This window comes from Ctenocephalides felis, unplaced genomic scaffold (genome assembly GCF_003426905.1).
Source record: "Ctenocephalides felis isolate EL2017-DRISC unplaced genomic scaffold, ASM342690v1 CF-g0.4_SCAFFOLD_00197, whole genome shotgun sequence".
NCBI lineage: Eukaryota > Metazoa > Arthropoda > Insecta > Siphonaptera > Pulicidae > Ctenocephalides > Ctenocephalides felis.
Window position 1 is genome coordinate 1 of NW_020536351.1, and position 20,285 is coordinate 20,285.

Here is a 20,285-nt window from a genome sequence, read left to right on the forward strand (position 1 = left end):
AAACGCATAAATCATTAACCATTTAATTTCGTATTCATACTTTTTTGCAGACTTTTAACAATCTGGAGCTGCGCTTCGATGGCACGATGATTGCAACGGATGCAATTTATTACTTGTAATCATGAATTGACAATACAAAATTTACCTAGTAATGCTTTAAGGGGTATATTTTAATTACTTGCTGTGACAACTGAATAATCACGTGAAATTTTATGTAAAATCATAAGTATATTAAGAAATATACGATAGAATGCACATGGAAATTGAAAGCTCGCTTCGGTCTACAAGAAACTTTGAAAATTATGATAGAACTAATTTCAAAATTAAAAAATTAAAGATAAATGAAATGTTATATCTAACGCCTGAAGTAAAAATCATGTAAGTTGCGCACCGTTCTTGCCTTCCGTCCGTTAGTTCTTCGAAAAATACTAATATTTGTTTGAAAATATAACATATGGCTATATATTTGAAAATATATATATTTATATATATATATATATATATATATATATTTATATATATTATATTATATATATATATATATGTATATAAATATTATATATATATATACATATATTTATATTTACAATCAATAACCCATGTAACATCAAAAACTACCAGCAACCGGCTCAGATATGATTCAAATGAACACACATAAATATATATATATATATATATATATATATATATATATATATATATATATATATATATATAGAGCTTTGAATAAATAATCCAAAATTAATAAAAAACTAAAAAAGTTTCTTAAAGTTTTTACTGTTGACGTTTAGTCAGTTCCGAAACGTCGACAGTAAATAAAAATGTGTTTTAAAAAAAATATTTTAGTTTTTTATTACTTTTGGATTATTCGTTCAAAGCTCTTAAAAAACTTTTGGGTTTTTATCACTTCTGGATACTTTGCTCAAAGCTCTACAAAATATTTACAAATCCAAGACCTTATCATCTATATATAGATGATAGAGATATAGATGATAGACATATATATATATATATATATATATATATATATATATATATATATATATAAATATATATAATATTCTTGAGATTTTTAACCTTCCTGACAAAATGAACGATACAAAAAATACAAAAAAATAAATAAATATTAAAATTATTTATTTTTGTTATTTCGGAAAATTGGTTGAAAAGGATCTTGAGAATATGCTATATATATATATATATATATATATATATATATATATATATATATTTATATAAATATATAAGTAAATGAATGAGGTATTAATTAAATAATTCAAATCCCATGTAATAGATTAATTTCACTACACGTATTAATAAATTAAAATATTAAAATTATTTATTTTTTAGTTATTTCGGCAAATTGGTTGAAAAAAATCTCGAGAATTTTGAGAATATGCTATATAAGTAAATGAATAAGGTATTAATTAAATAATTGGAATCCTTTGAAATAGATTAATTTCACTACACGTTTTACCAAAAAAAGATTAACCACAGCTAAAGAACAAAACTGTGATCGAACGGCTTGATACTATTTTTTTGTCGTCTGCGGTTGCAGCGAAGATTTAAACTGATAAGTGTATATAATACAATAAATAATAACATTTATCAACAGTAATAAGTTTTATAATACCTGCAATGTGTGGCTCTTGAAGAAGTTGAAAACTTTTTCTAAGATAAGTTCGTTTAGCATGTTATCCCTGTCCTCCATGGTGCGGGGCAAGGTTGCTTTGAGTTCGTTTTCTGTTGCAGGAACGGAAGCAGCAACTTCAGCCGTTGGATTTTTGACAAATGTGACTCCATCGTATAGAGATATGTCGGCTACGTTGCGAGCAGCACGATCCAGTGCAGTAATTAGCTTAAGCTTGAGACATGCAGACATGTCCGTGGAGGCGCACTCCTGGTACGTCCTGTAGACGAAACGAAGGTCGGTCATCTGCAGGCCGAGGTCCTGGCTCCTGCGCTCGTCTGGTATGGCGTTCTGGGCGTTGGGTGCGCTACGAGCCGACACGCACGCCACCGTGACCACCGCGGCGATGATAAAACTCCTCAAATGCATCGTGGACGACTTATAGGAACGAAGGATTGGTAACGGCGACGATTATTAAAACTATTCCTTAATATGGAGCTGTGACGTCGGAGCGTCTCGAATTTGTGATGGCAAATTTCTCCGTCTTGCTTTATATACGAAACGAATGATCGGGAGGTGAATAATCCCCACCTAAAAAGCGGCGTATGTGTATTGTTTCAAATATTTTTTCATTCGTTTTATATCCGTTTTTGCTGCACGATGCTTTCGTTTAGTTTAAAATGCGTAACCCTTTAAAGGTAATTCTTTACATTTCAAGGAAATTTTACCGAAACACTACACATTAATTATTGATGAAATTTTAAAATCTCAATTTCATTTCGATTAAATCTCAATTTCATTTTAGTTAAATTATTCAAAATTTATCAAAAATTTAGATTATTTGTCTTAACCTAATTAATTACGAAGCATTTATAAATCAATTACTGCGTAACTAATATGGTTGAATGGATTTATTTATCACAGTACTCGATTTAAATCGCTTCTTTGAAACAGAAATTACATTAGTTCTAGATTTAAATTGCTCCTGTTAAAATTAATTGTTTCATTATTACTAAATAATATATTTTCTTGGATTGGAATGCAATTTGAATCTATTGCATTATACTGCATATACCTAGTTGAAAAATTTTTAGATATTTTAGATATTTTTTACCACCTGTATTGGATTTTCTTAATTATAATATAGCATAATAAAAACTAGTAGTGCATGGCATCGTACCTTAAGGCAAATTGCTGGAATCTCCCGAAATATTCAAAGAATATTAAATGTTTTCGAATATATTGTTATAAGCATTGAAACCTTCATTATTCATAAAGTATAGAAAAAATATTCGAGCTTATAGGTTGAAAAAGAACATTTATATAAGTTTACATAAAAAGTAAACGAACAGAACCCAATGAAGGGGAGTTAGAATGAAGGATCTTGTCTCGCATTTTAATTGCAAAGTTAAAATTATTTTTTTCAAGTTAAGTGAGCTCTAGAATTTTAGCTAGAATTAAAACTGAACTCTAAATTATTTTCGATATTCAAAAAAAAAACTTTAAATAAAAAAAAAATTTTATGCTCTTCCCAAAAACAATAGTTTCGTCAACACAAGCAAAAGTTTTTTGAATCATTGAAATCGGATGCCTTGTTCTCTCAAAATTTACCATTTTTTGCGCATTTAGCTTCTTATCTTCAAAACGTCTGGATCTGACTTTACCAAAAACTAATCACCACTTGTCTGCATCATTACGAATTAAATATTTTTGAATCATTCAAATCGGATACTCCGCGCTCTCAAAACATCGATTTCTATTCTCTGCGCTCTTTGCTCGACTGGATCTGTCTTTGTCAAAAACTAATCAGCATCTCTTTCCATCAGTTCGAAATCGATGTTTTCGAATATTCCAAATCGGTTGATTCACACAAAACCTACACGCACATATATTTTTCTAAGATAGGCCAAAAAGTTCAGAAATCTTGCAAACGTGAAGATATATAAAAAAAATTATTTTCCATTTTTGGAAGTTTACTATAACTTACCCTACGGGAAGTTAATATTTAAAGTATGAATAAGGCCTCAACAAAAATACACAGCATTTTGACTGAAAAGATATAGCTTAATCATAAAAGAATATACCTATTTTTTCATTGATAATTATTTGCTTTGCTATTAATTACTTTTTGTTCTTGTAAGTTCTCTAAGTTCATAAAATAAAATCAGTTCACATCACGAAGGGTACAAAGTGGATCATATACATGAAAAAAATTTCAAAAATGATGGTTCAAGATCGTAACGTGGAGTAACACCTGTATCTGGTCATGCAAGCCCTACTAACACAAAAAAATGAAACATATATGTTTAAAGAATTTTTATTAATTTTAACTCCGTTCATCCATAGTGAAATATATAAAAACCTATACATATTATATTATCTTTTCTCTTCAAATACTAGAATTTGTAGATCAAATAAAATAGGTGTTACACAAGATTTCTACTTTTTACTTGTCGTCATTGGTTTGTCACTCAAATCTATTAAGAAGCATATTATTAAGCATATCTTACAGCGTATGGATTCTACACGAAATTATTATTTTTATATCCGAATATTTAATGTTATTTTTGTATTTATTAGTCAGTTCATAAATTGGTAATAAATCTATACTTCCTAAATAACTTTTCAGTTACACAATTAACAGTTTAATGTTTTACAGTTTGTGTTTTATTAGTGCATAACCAATATTGACCACTAATTTTAGTATATAATTGATCAAATTGTTTCATATATAAATAAACGGTATTTAAAATGTTTTATCACGGGTAAATTATTAATTAACACAACACCCTTCATAAACCAATTGATTATAATATCATAATATTATATTTATATCGATTGTTAATTAGTAATACTATTAGTTGTTTATAATAATAAAAAATATGTTCGAATATGGGTACTGGAAAATATAGAAAAGCATTGGTTTATTATTGCTACCAACAATTGCAGTAATGTATTCATAATTTAAGCATTTGAAATTAAGAACATATATTGTTGTACATATATTGTAGTTGTATATATACAAAATATAGGTTGTGAATCTTGTATTGAAGAGTATATATATATATATATATATATATATATATATATATATACATGTATGTATGTTGGTATTGTCATATATGTATTGAATCAGGTATGTTACGAGTAATAAAAAATAATAAACGCTAAAAGATAAATATTTTTTTCTAAAATTAACGAAGTCATAACTTTTATGTAGGCCATAAAAAACCTAAAAAATATATTATAAAAAAATAAATATCATAAAATATTCAAATTAAATTATAAGCTTATTTATAAAAGTATTCTTAAAAGCATTTTACGAAAGCAAATTTAAGAAGTTTCGTGAGCATACAGGATATTTTGAATGTTACTTTTTGTAAATTATTATTATAATTTATTTACTTTATATATACTTTATTTTTAATTGTATCATAAAAATTGCCTTCTTTATAAAAGGTTAATTAAAATTAAATATATTATATTTAATTATGCATTACAAATATTATAGTAATTTTTCCACATAATATTCTCAACTATGCATAAGCGAATGACACGAATATAAATCGTTGAAATCTTTACATGAGTAAGGATTTTTTTATGGAAATAAACCCATCACGTTTATTTACAATTAAAATAAATTTTAAAACTATTTGCAATATAGAATTCGTCGACAATAACGTGCTATTTTTAACTTCATGTAAGGTAACTTATAGTAATCTTAAAAAAACTAAAATAAAAATTTTATATATCGCTACGTTTCAAAGGTTTCTGAACATTTTGGCATGCCTTAGAAAAAGTGGATGTTGTGTATGTATATACGGATACAATTTTTTGGCGACGGATTCGAGAACACTGATCAACGATCGATTTGATTAATTCAAATAACATTCGATTCTTACTGATAAGGAGACGTGCTGATTAGTTTTTAACAGAGGCAAGTCCAGCTGTTTCGAAGATATTAGGCAAAAAGTGCCAAAAATGGTGATTTAGTTTTTGAGAGAACGGAGCGTCAAATAATTCTAAAAACATTTTATTTATATTGACAAAATGAAGAACTGATTAAACTTTTGGGAAGGCAGGTTTAACGGTTTCGGAGATTCTGTAAAAAAGTAACAAAAAATGCTATTTGGCGGTCAATAACGATCATTAGACATATGTACATCAAATTATCAAATATTTTATAGAGATTTTAATAATAAGTACAAATTTTGTTTATATTTCTATGGGTTCCGTAGCAATGTTTATTTGATAAACTGCTACACGCTTTGAAAAACGTTTCAAAAAAATTCAAAATATATAAAAAAAATTAAAAAAGTCAATTATTTTCCGAAATTTTATACTCCCAAAAATCTAGTTTTCTCAAAGTTTAAAAAAAGTTAAAGCTTTGTTAAAAATTTAAATTTTTGGTACGGGAAGTTTCAGGAATTTGCTTTGAGGCACGATGCCATGCAACACTTGTTATTGAATATAACGAAAGATGTTAAAATAAGATTTTAAGGGTTGAATTTAGTATAAGAAATAAATAAAATCGAGGATTACTTATATCTACCCGTTTGTAGATGAGTTCTTATGTTTGAAATTGCATGCACTGGTCTAATAATCAACCTCACTAATTTTATACATCTTGCCTATAACCGTATGTAGAGTTTCTTTTATGAATATCGTAACCATGTTATAAAGTTAAACCATGAAATCTTTAATTATGATTAAAAATTCACTGATTGCCATAATATGGCGATTAAATAAATAATCAGCTTCCATTATTTAAGAGAATATTCTGGGCAATAAACGAAAAATAACTTCGATATACCAAAAACGAGCACATGTTCGGAACCGCTATAATTGAGGTGGCAGGCGCGTCAAGTTATGTATGAATGGAGACCATCGCTGGGCTTGCCAGGAAAGCAATGTATTATTCACTTGAAACTAAAACTGGAATCTAGAAATATCCCTTTCAATATTCAGTAACGTATCTTTTGAATAACGCAATTTGTACATATTGAATTTTACTTGGGTTTTAATACTATTGACATAATAATAATGGGTATTACTGCGCTAGGGCAGCTTCGTGAGCTGAGTTAAACTCAAACTCGATTCTTAGACTATAGACATGTAAATGTAACTATATAACAACTTGAATAAATAAAACCTATATTTCCTATATAATTTCATATTATCTTTAAAAATATGCACTATTCATTAAATTCTAATAAATTTACAAACGTTTTGAGACTTAGGTTTATCTCATCATCAGTACAATACATGTAAAGGCAAATTTTAATTAAATTTGGCCACAAATTCCAAATCATTGTATTGTTCAGATAGTATAAAATTAATATGTGACATATAGATATTAGTAACATCTTGTTAACCAAACCATAATTTTATAATCTCATTCGTTTTTGTTTTAATGCAATTAGTTATTGACAAAAACAAACCGCGCTACCACAAGAAAATTTTGATGTTGATCCTTCAGAGTAATGCGGGGCTTAAAGTTTTATGGGTGAAAAGGTTTACCACCAATATCTCAAAAACAAAGTTATAAATTTTTACAATATTTGAAAGTAGAGGGAAAAAGATGTATAGCCAGCCATCACCTTGATTTTTACGACTTTGCTTGCTATAGGGAAATAAACGGCAATGTTTGAACATCCACAACAAAAGTTTTCTTTAGTTGTTTTTAGGTTGTGAGCACTTTTGTTTAATTTTCGAGACCTTAATATAATTCTTAAGTATACGTTACTTAATTGTTTTATAAAATGTAATGTTAATTTTAAGTTAGATGCAACGGTTTTTTATATAACCTTTACAAAATCTTATACGTGAGTGGGGTAAAAACAACCAACTGAATCTTTACCCTGTCAGAGGGGTAAATTATAAAATGTAGTAAATAAAGAAGTAAATCAAGTAAAAAAACAACTCTATAAGAGATAAATTACGACGAAATACCAGATCAAGGTTATTTACAGTGTTATCTTTATAAAAAATGAACCCATGAAATTTATATTTTGTATTGGTTGGATGAAGTAGCTATTATTTTGTAAAATTGCCTTGAAATTAAAAATAAGACAATGAACCTGTTTGCCTTATAGCCGTCTTATTTTACCTCGCCTATGGGGTAAGAAGGACAAGGTGAATTTTTTTTGAGAAACAGCAAAAAAAACACATTTCTACATTCATGAATGATCATCTTGAATGTCATAACATGAAAAGTAAACTAGTGGCGTATGGCATCGTGTCTTAAGGCAATTTACTAAAACTTCCCGTAACTTAATGAAATATTCGATTAACAATTAATTCGAGTAATATTATACAATATGTTCTCAAACAGATTCAATTAGATTTGAAGAATTATATATAAGTGATATTTAGAACTTATATTTATTGAATTAGAATTAAAAACCGAATAGCCGCTAGAATTAGAATTAAAAACCGAATAATTTTTTGATATTCAAAAAAACTAATTTTTAAGAATTATAAAAATTTAAAAAAATTCTTTCCCCAAAAGCAATCGTTTCGTCAACACAAGCAGAAAGTGTTTTAAATCATTCAAATCGGTACTTAGTTTTCTCAAAAACTGGCATTTTTAGCTTTTTTTGTTCTATATCTCCAAAGCAGCTGGACCTGCCTTTGCCAAAAACTAATCAGCACATCTCCCTATCAATAAAAATCGATTGCTTCTTGAATGTTTCAAATCAGTTCATCCATACGCTCGAATCGTTGACAAAAAATTGTCTCCACACATACACACACACACATCCATTTTTCTGAGGTATGCCAAAATGTTTAGAAACCTCTGAAACGTTAAGATATGCAAAAAATTATTTTCGATTTTGGGCCCATTACTATAACTTACCCTACGAAAAGTTAAAAATTATATAAAATCTTTATATTTCCGTATATACGAACTATATAGACTCTGGCCATGAACCTGTCCAAAAATTGTTAAGATTAATTAAAATTATAACTACTAATTAATCCATAATAACATGCAAATTTAGTATTTGGGTGCTAATTCTAATTATGTACATTATATTTAATGTATTTTATAATACTTATTGTCTAATTTGTCAAAAGGTACGGAAAAATAAAGAGTCTCAATTTTTACCATTTCTATCTGGTGTCTTCTAAAATTTAAATATATATATATGTATATATATATATATATATATATATATATTATGAGTTATATAACTTTTTTTTATTTTTATCAATATTTCAAATACTTTGTTTAAAGTAGGGAAATGCTTATGTTTCCTTCTTTGTTAATTCTGTCTTCTAGCGGATATAAATTCAATATCGATTTAATTATACTTTTATGTCGCAATTATATGGCATCAAAAAATAAATCATTTTTACATATTTTTTGTTTCACCGACATCTAGTGCCGGAATTAATGAAATAAGAGTCGAAAAGGTGGCGTGGCTCGTCGTCGTCGTACCAAATGGTTCAAAAAACCTGATTGAATGAGGTACATGTTAGTTTGCAGGTTATTTGAAAAAGAATTCAGGCAACAACTACAAAACGTTTTTATTTCATAACATGTCCGAGATATAATTGATTCAGTACACGTACAAGGATTTTTGATCAAGCGCAAGATGATATTATAAAAGTTATAGTGAACAATTAAGGATCGATATCGATCATCCACACAGTGTAGTCTGATAATATTGTCCTTTTGCCTTAAATTAAATAATTGCATTTTCGTTTTTTTGCTGTAAATTTTGAAAACATCAAATAAAATCTGAAATTACCAATTTTTCAAATATGAGCTTGTAACAAGACAAGATGTACAAATCACTATTTATACCAAAAGTTCATTTACTACGAAATTTAAAAAATGTCTTAAGCAAACAATTATTAATCAAATACATGTGTGTATATATGTGTACAAATACTTTTTTTATGTTATATACCGAATCATGTATCACTTTTATTTGGATTGGAATGCAGTCATACTGTCAGACCTGTTTTTATACGACACATATTTTATTCATTTTTATTTCTGTGCTAGTTTTATTTCAGTTATCAATTAATTATCTATGTACAATATTATTTTATGTGCTAAGTATAAATACTAATTGCAATAGAAATATTTTCAGATACGTTTCTTGTATAATTCAATTATTCATTTCGCTAGTTTTTTTTTCTTTCGTCAATTATATAATATATCGATAGTCTGAAAAATGTTAACTTTATTTAATTTTTATACATTTGTCGATTGCTTAATAATTAATTATTTTTATACAAAGTAGAATAAGTCATGAAAGTGAGCTATATTGATGCAAAATATATGTCAAACTAGTGGTGCGTGGCATCGTGCCTCAAGACAAATTGCCGTACCTTCCTTTACCAAAAATTTAAATTTTTAAAAAAATCTGAAATTTGAAAAAATAGATTTTTGAGAATTTTGAAATTTCCGAAATAACTTGATTTTTTGTAAATGTAGTCTAACGGATGAACATTGGTACGAAATAGAAATATTAACAAAATTTGTACTTTTGATTAAGATTTCTAAAAAATATCTGATAATTTGATGTGCATATGTCTAATGATAATTTTTGGTCGCCAAATGGCATTTATTTTAATTTTTTATTGGTTCTACGAATTCGCTGGGTCTGCCTTCCCAAATATTTAATTAGTTTTTTGTTTCTTCAATACAAATAAAATGTCCTTTGAATCATTCAAATCGGATGCTCCGTTCTCTCAAAAACTGAATTATAATTTTTGGCTTTTTTTCCAATATTTTAGAAACGGCAGGACTGCCTTTACCGAAAACTAATCAGCACGTTGCCCCATTAATACGAATCGAAAGCACTTAGAATTTAGATCGGTTGATCCGTGTTTTTTGAATCGTCGATGAAAATTTGTATCCGCACACACACACATACATCAATTTTTCTAAGGTATGCCAAAATGTTCAGAATCTTCTGAAACGTAAAGATATATAAAAATTTTCATTTTCGATTATTTCACAATTACTATAGCTTAAATAAGATCAAAGTAACCTTGAGTCCATTAGAAGAAAAATGCTTGAAAATAATTAATATATTCAATCCGACTCGTAAAAGAAGAATATCAATTCCGCGAAGTTTCACATTCATGTCGTAGCTGTTAACGTACTCTCTTTCATGAATGATCATCGGTCAGAAATGTATTAAATTTACATAATATTTCCATACAGCCTAAATAATTTTCGTTGTTCGGTGACACAAGAATTTCATTGTTAATACGAAATGAAAGTTCTGACGAACCTGTCGAAGTATCAACGGCAAATGTTTCATATACGGTAATCGATAATAATTGCTAAAACTGATTAATGCATTTGGAGATACTCGTAAATGTTTTAGCTTACTTTTTGAAATACTGTTATTTTTAACTATGCAATAATGACAAATGAGGAACATGATAGGAATGGTAAATTTTACGCGAATATATGCAAAATCCGGTTAATAAGATCCTGCAAGTGAACGTATTCGAAAAAACCATGAAAATTTTTTTATAATATAATACCTATACTAGTACATTGCTATTAATTTTTTATTTATTAATTGGTATACAATAAATTTAATCTCATGGTATGTTGCAAATTTCTGAAAAAAAATTAATAAAATAAGAAATTAAATATTTTGATTTAATTGAAAATTAGTATTGGTTTCAAAATTTTGATTCAGTTTTTAAAAATATTTCAAAATATCAGATATTTCTTAAATTTTAGAATTCGAAATTTTCTATAAAATTATTTTTTCACACTGTCAATACAAGCAAAATATTTTTTGAATCATTCAAATCGGATGATCCCTTCTTTAAACTGCATGACCACATTTTGAACTCTTTGCGCTCCGTCAAATTATCAGATAAATAGAGCTTTTAATGATGAGTAGAAATTTTGTGTCAATGTTTTTGGGTTTCGTACCAAAATTCATAATGTTTGAAGTTCACTAATATAGTTCAAACAAATGTCCATGACATTTCTTTATATGTTTCCGACAATATGAATCAAACGACTTGAATGGGTTTGAAAATTTTCAAAAAAAGTTCAAAATTGTCAAAATTGTTCAAAAGTTTCAAAAGTTTCCAAAAAAATCACCCGTCTTCGCAAAAAACTAACCTTGACGTCTCCCCATCAATACGAATCGAATGTTTTTGAATCATTCTAATTGGTTGATCTACGTTCTCAAAATCGACAAAAATTTGTATTCACACACTCACATATTCATCCATTTTTTTCTAAGGTATGCCTAAATATTCAGAAGACCTTAAAACGTAAAGATTTGCAAAAAAAATATTTTTGATTGTTTTGCAATTACTATAACTTACCCCACTACTAAGTTTAGAAGCCAATTTATATTTTTTATCTTAATTTAGAGTTTCCTAGTAATGTATATGAAGTTCGGGGTATAAACATATAAAATAAAAAAAAACAAAAAACAAAGCTAAGTATTTTTGTTTTTATGCAATCGATCAATTTATCGATTATTCAGATTTATCATTATCGTTTATCAATTTATTCCATACCATAAATTATTTTATTTTTATAAATAAAATTCTCTAACCATTGAAATTATCACAAAAATAAATGGTTTTCTTTATTCCTTGCTGAACTTAATTTTTCAAGATGTTTACCACAATTTTCACTCATAGTATTTTATTTCCATTTCTTTTTGGGGATTTGTTAGATCGTGATAGACCTAAATCAATAAAAACTAGCTGTAAGTGGAATTCTGTCTTAAGGCAATTAGGGCATCGTGCCTTAAGGCAAATTGCTGGAACTTCCCGTACCAAAAATTATTATTTTTTTTTAAAAACGATTAAAATTGAAAAATTGAAAAAAATTTACTTCGAAAAAATAAGATTTTTGAGAAACTAGAAATTGGACAAAAAATTACTTTTTTTTGAAAAAAAAAATTTTTTTAAAAAAAAAATTTTTTTAAAAAATTTGTTTTTTTTTTAATGTTTTCTTTATTTTGACATATTTTGGAAGATCTGAACTTGTTTTTCAGAGCAATCGTACTGCTTTAACTGCATAGAGACGAAATATAAAGCGCGTAAGCGCGGCGTCGCTGTCTAACGGGTAAACATTGATACGGAACCCATAGGAAAATAAACAATATTTATACTCAGTGCCGGCTTTAGGGTAGGGCGAGGTGGGCGACCGCTCTGGGCGCCGGCAAAAAGGGGCGCTGCAGGCGCCCCCCGGCTGATGCTCATAGTTCGAGGTCTGCTTAGTCATCTCGTAAATTCCCTAAATTAAGCGTTTTTTTTTGTCTATTGTCAAAACACATTGTCCTTTTAACGTTTTGGTAAAAAAAAGCTAGCGTTATTGTAGCGAAGCGTAACAAACTCAGCTCATTCGCATGGGATAGCGAACTTGGCCACTTGGCCAGTCACTCGAAATGGCAAAATCATTGATCACATAATTACTAGTGGCCCAGTGCAAACTCGCATTGATAATTATCCGAAGAATAATGCAGGCCGACATTTCTCTAATTCTCATTTCACAAAAATTCTTACAAACAATGAAACAATTCAGCGCCGTTGGTTAATTTACTCCGTTTCTAAGGATCGAGTTTATTGTTTTTGTTGTAGACTATTTGATAGTAGCTCAACGTCGAACTTAGTATCTCAAGGGTATAACAACTGGAAATACTTGTCTGATATATTAAAAAATCATGAAAATAGCACTTTTCATAAGAAGTTTTACTTTTTCATGGATTGAAGCTGAACTACGATTAAAAATAGAAAAAACGATGGAATAATGTTTTGTCTAGATTGATGCATATCACACTTTATTTAGCCGAAAACAATATGGCGTTTAGAGGCACTTCTGACAAACTATATACGCCAAATAACGGAAAGTTTTTAGGCTTTGTACAAATACTAGCCAAATTTCATCTAGTCATGCAGGAGCACTTGCGATTAGCTATGAAGGGTGATATTTCAGACCACTCAGCTTCTGTTCATCGATGGAAAATTCTAACCGATCACTTGGGACTATATACTATAAAAAAGCACAGTGACACTCGTTGGGAAGCAAGAATAAGTAGTGTTACAGTAGTCCGTTATCAAATTAGTACTATCCATGATGCTTTGATTACTTTGGCTCTTGAAACTCAGAAAACTGATGTTCAAATGTCTCATGAAGCTACTACTCTAGCCGAACAACTAAAAGATTTCAGCTTCATAGTTTCATTGGTTGTTTGGTATGACATACTTCATCAAATAAATGTTGTAAGTAAATCTCCACAGTCAACAGATATGGATCTTGGTAAATGTACACAAATGTTGAAAAAATGCGACAATTTTTTGGAAGACTACAGAAATACGGGCTTTAAAAGCGCTATTTTAACTGCGAAGGAGTTGGCTGAAGAATTAGAAATTGAGCGTCAAGCTGGTGAAATTGCACGCGATGACCCTATAACTTCTCCAGAAAAAAAATTTGAGGTTGAATTTTTCAACTGTCTTTTGGACAACATTAATTTCAATCAATGAAAGGTTCGAACAGTTAAATGAGTACTCGGAATATTGGTCTTTTTTGTACAATATTAAACAGATTCCAGAAAAACGCGACCTTCTCAAGCTCTGTAGTGATCTCCAATTAAAATTAACTGTAGACTCTAAATCAGACATAGATGGTTGTATGTTATGTGATGAACTTATAAGTCTGGCATCCCACCTGATAAAAATGTGGTTACTCCCATTTTTGTTATAAATTTTATCAACGATTTCAACTTACAAGAACTGTATCCAAATGTATGGATATCATTGCGAATTTTATTAACTATACCTGTAACGGTTGCTAGTGGGGAGCTTTTCAAAGCTGAAGCTAATGAAAACCTATTTTCGATCAGCGATTTCGCAATCTAGATTGACAAACTTAGCAACTGTGTCAATTGAGAACGAAATTGCTGAAAACATCGACTTCGACAACCTTATAAAAGAGTTTGCTGATAGAAAGGCCAGAAAAGTAAAATTCTATTAGTGGTTCTATTAATGGTTATCTTCTATATATATAAAAATAAGTCGGGTTTTCCTTCCTGACGAAATAACTCCAGAACGCACGAACCGATTTCGACAATATTGCATTCGTTGGAAAGGTCTCGGGCTCCGCAAGGTTTATAGCTAAGAAAATTAGTTGTGCATGGCATCGTGCCTTAATGCAAGCTGCTGAAACTTCACGCACCGTAATTAAAAATTCGAGTAATGAAAATAATCAATAACTGTTTTAAAAAATTTCAAATAGATTATTTTTTATATATATAAAAATAAGTCGGGTTTTCCTTCCTGACAAAATAACTCCAGAACGCACGAACTGATTTCGACAATTTTGCATTCGTTGGAAAGGTCTCGGGCTCCGCAAGGTTTATAGCTAAGAAAATTAGTTGTGCATGGCATCGTGCCTTAATGTAAGCTGCTGGAACTTCACGCACCGTAATTAAAAATACGAGTAATAAAAATAATCAATAACTGTTTTAAATATTTCAATAGATTATCCTCTATCTTCTATAATTATAAAAATAAGTCGGGTTTTCCTTCCTGACGAAATAACTCCAGAACGCACGAACCGATTTCGACAATTTTGCATTCGTTGGAAAGGTCTCGGGCTCCGCAAGGTTTATAGCTAAGAAAATTAGTTGTGCATGGCATCGTGCCTTAATGTAAGCTGCTGGAACTTCACGCACCGTAATTAAAAATACGAGTAATAAAAATAATCAATAACTGTTTTAAATAATTTCAAATAGATTATCCTCTATCTTCTATAATTATAAAAATAAGTCGGGTTTTCCTTCCTGACGAAATAACTCCAGAACGCACGAACCGATTTCGACAATTTTGCATTCGTTGGAAAGGTCTCGGGCTCCGCAAGGTTTATAGCTAAGAAAATTAGTTGTGCATGGCATCGTGCCTTAATGCAAGCTGCTGGAACTTTACGCACCGTAATTAAAAATTCGAGTAATGACATTAGTGAGAATTATCAGAATTATGCTTGGTTAAGTCAACGAGCAATTCTTGCCGCAAAGAATAATGATGTACACGCCCTGAATTTCACCATTCAATCAAAAATTGCTGGCGATTTGGTGACATACCGAAGATTCTGACTGGTCTTCCGTTTGACTTCAAACGATTGCAATATCCAGTTCGCAATAACATGTCGCAAGGCCAAATGCTTAGTGTTTGCGGGATAAATTTCAAATAGATTATTTAGAAAATCATTGTTTTTCACATGGGCAGTTATACGTTACCTGTTCACAAGTTGGAAAACCATCCGCTTTGTTTGTGTTAACGTCAGACCAAAAAACAAAAAATGTGGTTTACCAAAGATCACTTCCATAAATGGATAATTTGCGGATTCACTTTCATTTACTTAGAGAAGTTCAACTAAGAAACACTTCATTTTTGTAATCAAAATAAATTCGTTACTGTTGTATAATAAAATCAAATTTCTCCTTTTAAAATATAAAACAAACAAAAAATTTCTTCATCTTTCTCACGAAACTATCTGGTGGCGAAACGGAGTTCGTCGGGTTTGCTAGTCTTTTATAATAATTTTTTTTTAATAAACGCTTATTTCATTAGATGTTTTTCTTTTTTCCAAATGGGTTTGAATTGCAGGTGAAGGGCGCCGTAGAAATCTCGCCCAGGGCGCTGGTAGTGTTAAAGCCGGCCCTGTTTATACTTATTGTTAAAATCTCTATAAAATATCTGAAAATTTGATGTGCATATGTCTAATGATCATTTTTGACCGCCAAATTGCATTTTTTTTTACTTTTTTCGTTATATCTCCGAAACCGCTAGACCTGCCTTTATGAAAATTTGATCAATTCTTCATCTTGTCAATACAAGTAAAATGTTTTTTGAATTATTAAAATCGGACGCTCCGTTCTCTTAAAACTGAGTTACCGTTTTCGGCACTTTTTGCCCCGTATCTCTGGAACGGCTAGACCTGCCTTCGCCAAAAACTAATCAGCACGTCTCCTTATCAATACGAATCGAATGTTTTTTGAATTATTCAAATCGGTTGATCCGTGTTCCCGAAATCGTCGACGAAAATTTGTATCCGCACATACATACACACACGCACACACCACACACACACACACACACACACACACACACACCCCACACACACACACATACATCCATTTTTTCTAAGGTATGCCAAAATATTCAGAAACCTCTGAAACGTAAAGATATATAAAAATTTTCATTTTCGATTTTTTTGCGATTACTATAACTTACCCTACGGGAAGTTAAAAATATTTCTATATTTTAGTGATCGACTTGTGTTCAATATAGCACTTAACGTTTTTATTTGATAAATTATAAACGCGTTACATAGCGTGTTAACAATATTTCATGCTCAGTTGGATGTAAAATCTTACGGGCGTTTGTTAAAGTAAAAAATGTATGCATGAAACACCAATTAATGAACCTGATTAATGAAGGTTCTATGAATGAACGCATTCCTAAAGGCTTAAGTTTTTATGATTTTTTTAACACTTGTTTTTATAATATAGTAGGGGAGCTAGAAATTTTTTGTAACAGGGATAAGTAGTAACAGGCTTTTCTCAATACCATCCTAAACGAACACAAAATATTGTTTTGGCTCGATTAGACATTAATTGTAGTTTACGTTGATTTATGAAAAGAATTACTTAGAAACAAGTAATTTTTATTCAATAAATAGTATAGAATAAATTATCTAAGGCATTATTGCCATTTTTTGCCGTCTTACTTGAGCCGGTAGCTCTAAACTCGTCACTACTTGCCATAAACACGGGGTAAATTGTAACACCACACTTTTTTGCAAAATGATTAATTGTTAAATAATGAACAATAGTTATGGAATTATTTTGATTTGGTTCGGTAGAAAAATAGTTATAATAGCATCTATACATCTTTATTACGTAAAATATAATTAGTGAAATCAAGATATAATAATTACAATAATAAGGAAAGGGTTATGAACTTTTTTAATTTTTATTATAAAATTATAATTCTTAGTTTATCTGTTTGATAACTTTTTGATTTACCTTTTTGATAACGTTTGATAAGTTTTTTGTACAATTAGGAAATTTTTTTTTTGTGTTATTAATTTTTCACCCCTATTTTCAATTTATATTATTTTATTATCATAACTTATTACCAATAATATATTAATTTGAGTACTTCAATGTGTTACTGTTATTTTCGCTCATTTGAAATGAAAAACATCTGATTGCAATTTGCCACTTGTTGTGTGACAACTAGTGACTAATTAGTACATGAATTAGCGAAAATTTCACTAATTACTTCTACTAAGTAGATATTTATTTCCATGCAATAATTAATGCTAGTATTTTAAAGAAAGTTTTTAGAGTTTGTATTTCACTTATTCTAATTAAGTCTTGCATTACAATTGTAAAAATAAACGACGCATTAATATTAATTTACTTTCCATTAGTTATAGTAATCGTTTACGTTTCAAAGTCTTCTGAACATTATGGTATAGCTTGAACAAAATTATGGTTGTAGGTGTGTATATTGTATGTTCGTATGTGAGCGCGGATACAATTTTTGTCGACGATTTCAAAACACGAATCAACCGATTCGTATGAATCAAAAAAAAAACTAGTCTGGCGCATGGCATCGTGCTTTAAGGCAAATTGCTGGAACTTTCCGTACCAAAAAAAAATTTTTTTCAAAGATTAACATTTTTGAAAAAAAATTACTCAAAAAAATTAGATTTTTGAAAAACTATAAATTTTTGACAAACATTTACTTTTTTTGAAAAAAAAGACTTTTTGAAGATAAATTTATTTTGAAATATTTTGGAAATTCTGAACTTTTTTTCAAAGCAATCGTGCTGCTTTAACTGCATAGGGACAAAATATCAAAGCGCGTAAGCCCCGCGTCGCCGTCTAACGGATAAACATTGGTACGGAACCCATAGGAATGTAAACAAAATTTATACTTATTGTTAAAATCTCTATAAAATATCTGATAATTTGATGTGCATATGTCTAATGGTCATTTTTGACCGCCAAATGGCATTTTTTTTACATTTTTTACTAGATCTCCGAAACCGCTAGACCTGCCTTCATGAAAATTTAATCAGTTCGTTGTCTTAGTTGTACAAGTAAAATGTTTTCTGAATTATTAAAATCGGACACTCTGTTCTCTTAAAACCTTAGTTACCGTTTTTGGCACTTTTTGCCTCGTATCTTCGGAACGGCTAGACCTGCCTTCTCCAAAAACTAATCAGCACGTCTCCTTATCAATGCAAATTGAATGTTTTTTGAATTATTCAAATCGGTTGATCGGTGTTCCCGTAATCGTGGACGAAAATTTGTATCCGCACACACACACACACATACATCCATTTTTTCTAAGGTATGCCAAAATATTCAGAATCCTTTGAAACGTGAAGATATATAAAATTTTTTATTTTCGATTTTTTTGCGATTACTATAACTTGCCCTACGGGAATTAATTATTCCCACTGATGAAGCTGTTTTTGGCCAAAGCCATGTGTAGCCGATACTTGGCGTAAAATGTCAAAAATGGTAATTCAGTTTTTGAAAGAACGGGTCGTCCGATTTGAATGATTCAAAGACTAACTAACTTGTATTGACGAAATGAACAACTGGTAAAGTTATTAAAGAGAAGGCAAGTCTGGTAGTTATGGTTATGAAGCGCGGTTGCTTTAAAATGAAATACAAAATTTTTAAAATATAAAAAAATCTAATTTTTCAAAAAAGTCAATCTTTTTCAAAAATTTGAAAATACTTAAAAATTTTTCAAAGTTTTCAAAAAATAGTAAAGCTTTTAAAAATTATAAATTAAGTTACGAGAAGTTCAAGCAATTTGCGTTAAAATGCAAGCGCACCGATTACAGTAGATGATAACGAATAGGTAACCGTAGATCGATCGATAAAAATGAAAGCAACACTTGGTAATAGATTTATATAACATACAAAACCCGTGTATCAAGTTTAAGGCGAACTTGACAGTGAATTACAAGCGTGAGATGATGTTCACCTGTATCAAAGTAACGCGAATCGCGCCGCGACCGTCGTATAGTAGTACGGTCGTATGCACGAGCTCAAAATCGCTGATTCGACGATCCGACGATCCGCCGCAGATGCGTAAGTGTGCGTTTGGGCGATCGTGAATCATAATCATAATTGCAATATTGCACACAACGATATTACTGTATTACACGGGACGGCACGATTTTAGTTTTAATAGTAATAGTAATAATATAAATATTTTGATTTTTTTGTATTAATGGTAGTTTTAACAATCTGATTACAATACAATCTATAAGTTAAAAGTGGTGGTTTTTGAAAAAAGAGATAAATTAGTGGCCACGTGTAGTTCAAATAATACTTTATACGTCAAGTCGAAATAACTTTATGGGGATAAATGATAACCCGATTTTTTATTCAATTTTATTAAAATTAATAAACTATTTTAATTCGAAATTTTATTTTTATTATAATTTAAAGTAGGGGAGACTAAGTATGATTATGCCACTTTTATTGATCAGCCATAACATTGTTAATTTACTATTTAGCTGGGAGAAAAGAAATCTAAATGATAATTTGAAAATTTGTCTACTTGTAAATAGATTTGTCATAAAATCAATCTTACAAAAAAAGTGTGAATG

At 29.6% G+C, this 20,285-nt stretch overlaps 1 protein-coding gene and 1 pseudogene across 1 annotated transcript; one reads left to right on the forward strand and one right to left on the reverse strand.

Annotated features, from left to right (window-relative positions):
- Window positions 1-14: 14 nt before the first annotated feature.
- On the reverse strand, window positions 15-2,059 carry LOC113383403. Its single transcript, XM_026621705.1, has 2 exons — window positions 1,634-2,059; window positions 15-68 (listed from the first exon to the last, which is right to left on the reverse strand). Exons 1-2 carry the CDS (start codon window positions 2,057-2,059, stop codon window positions 15-17), a joined length of 480 nt encoding a protein of 159 aa, XP_026477490.1.
- An 11,382-nt stretch (window positions 2,060-13,441) lies between these two features.
- LOC113383307 lies at window positions 13,442-14,615 on the forward strand (annotated as a pseudogene).
- Window positions 14,616-20,285: the final 5,670 nt, after the last annotated feature.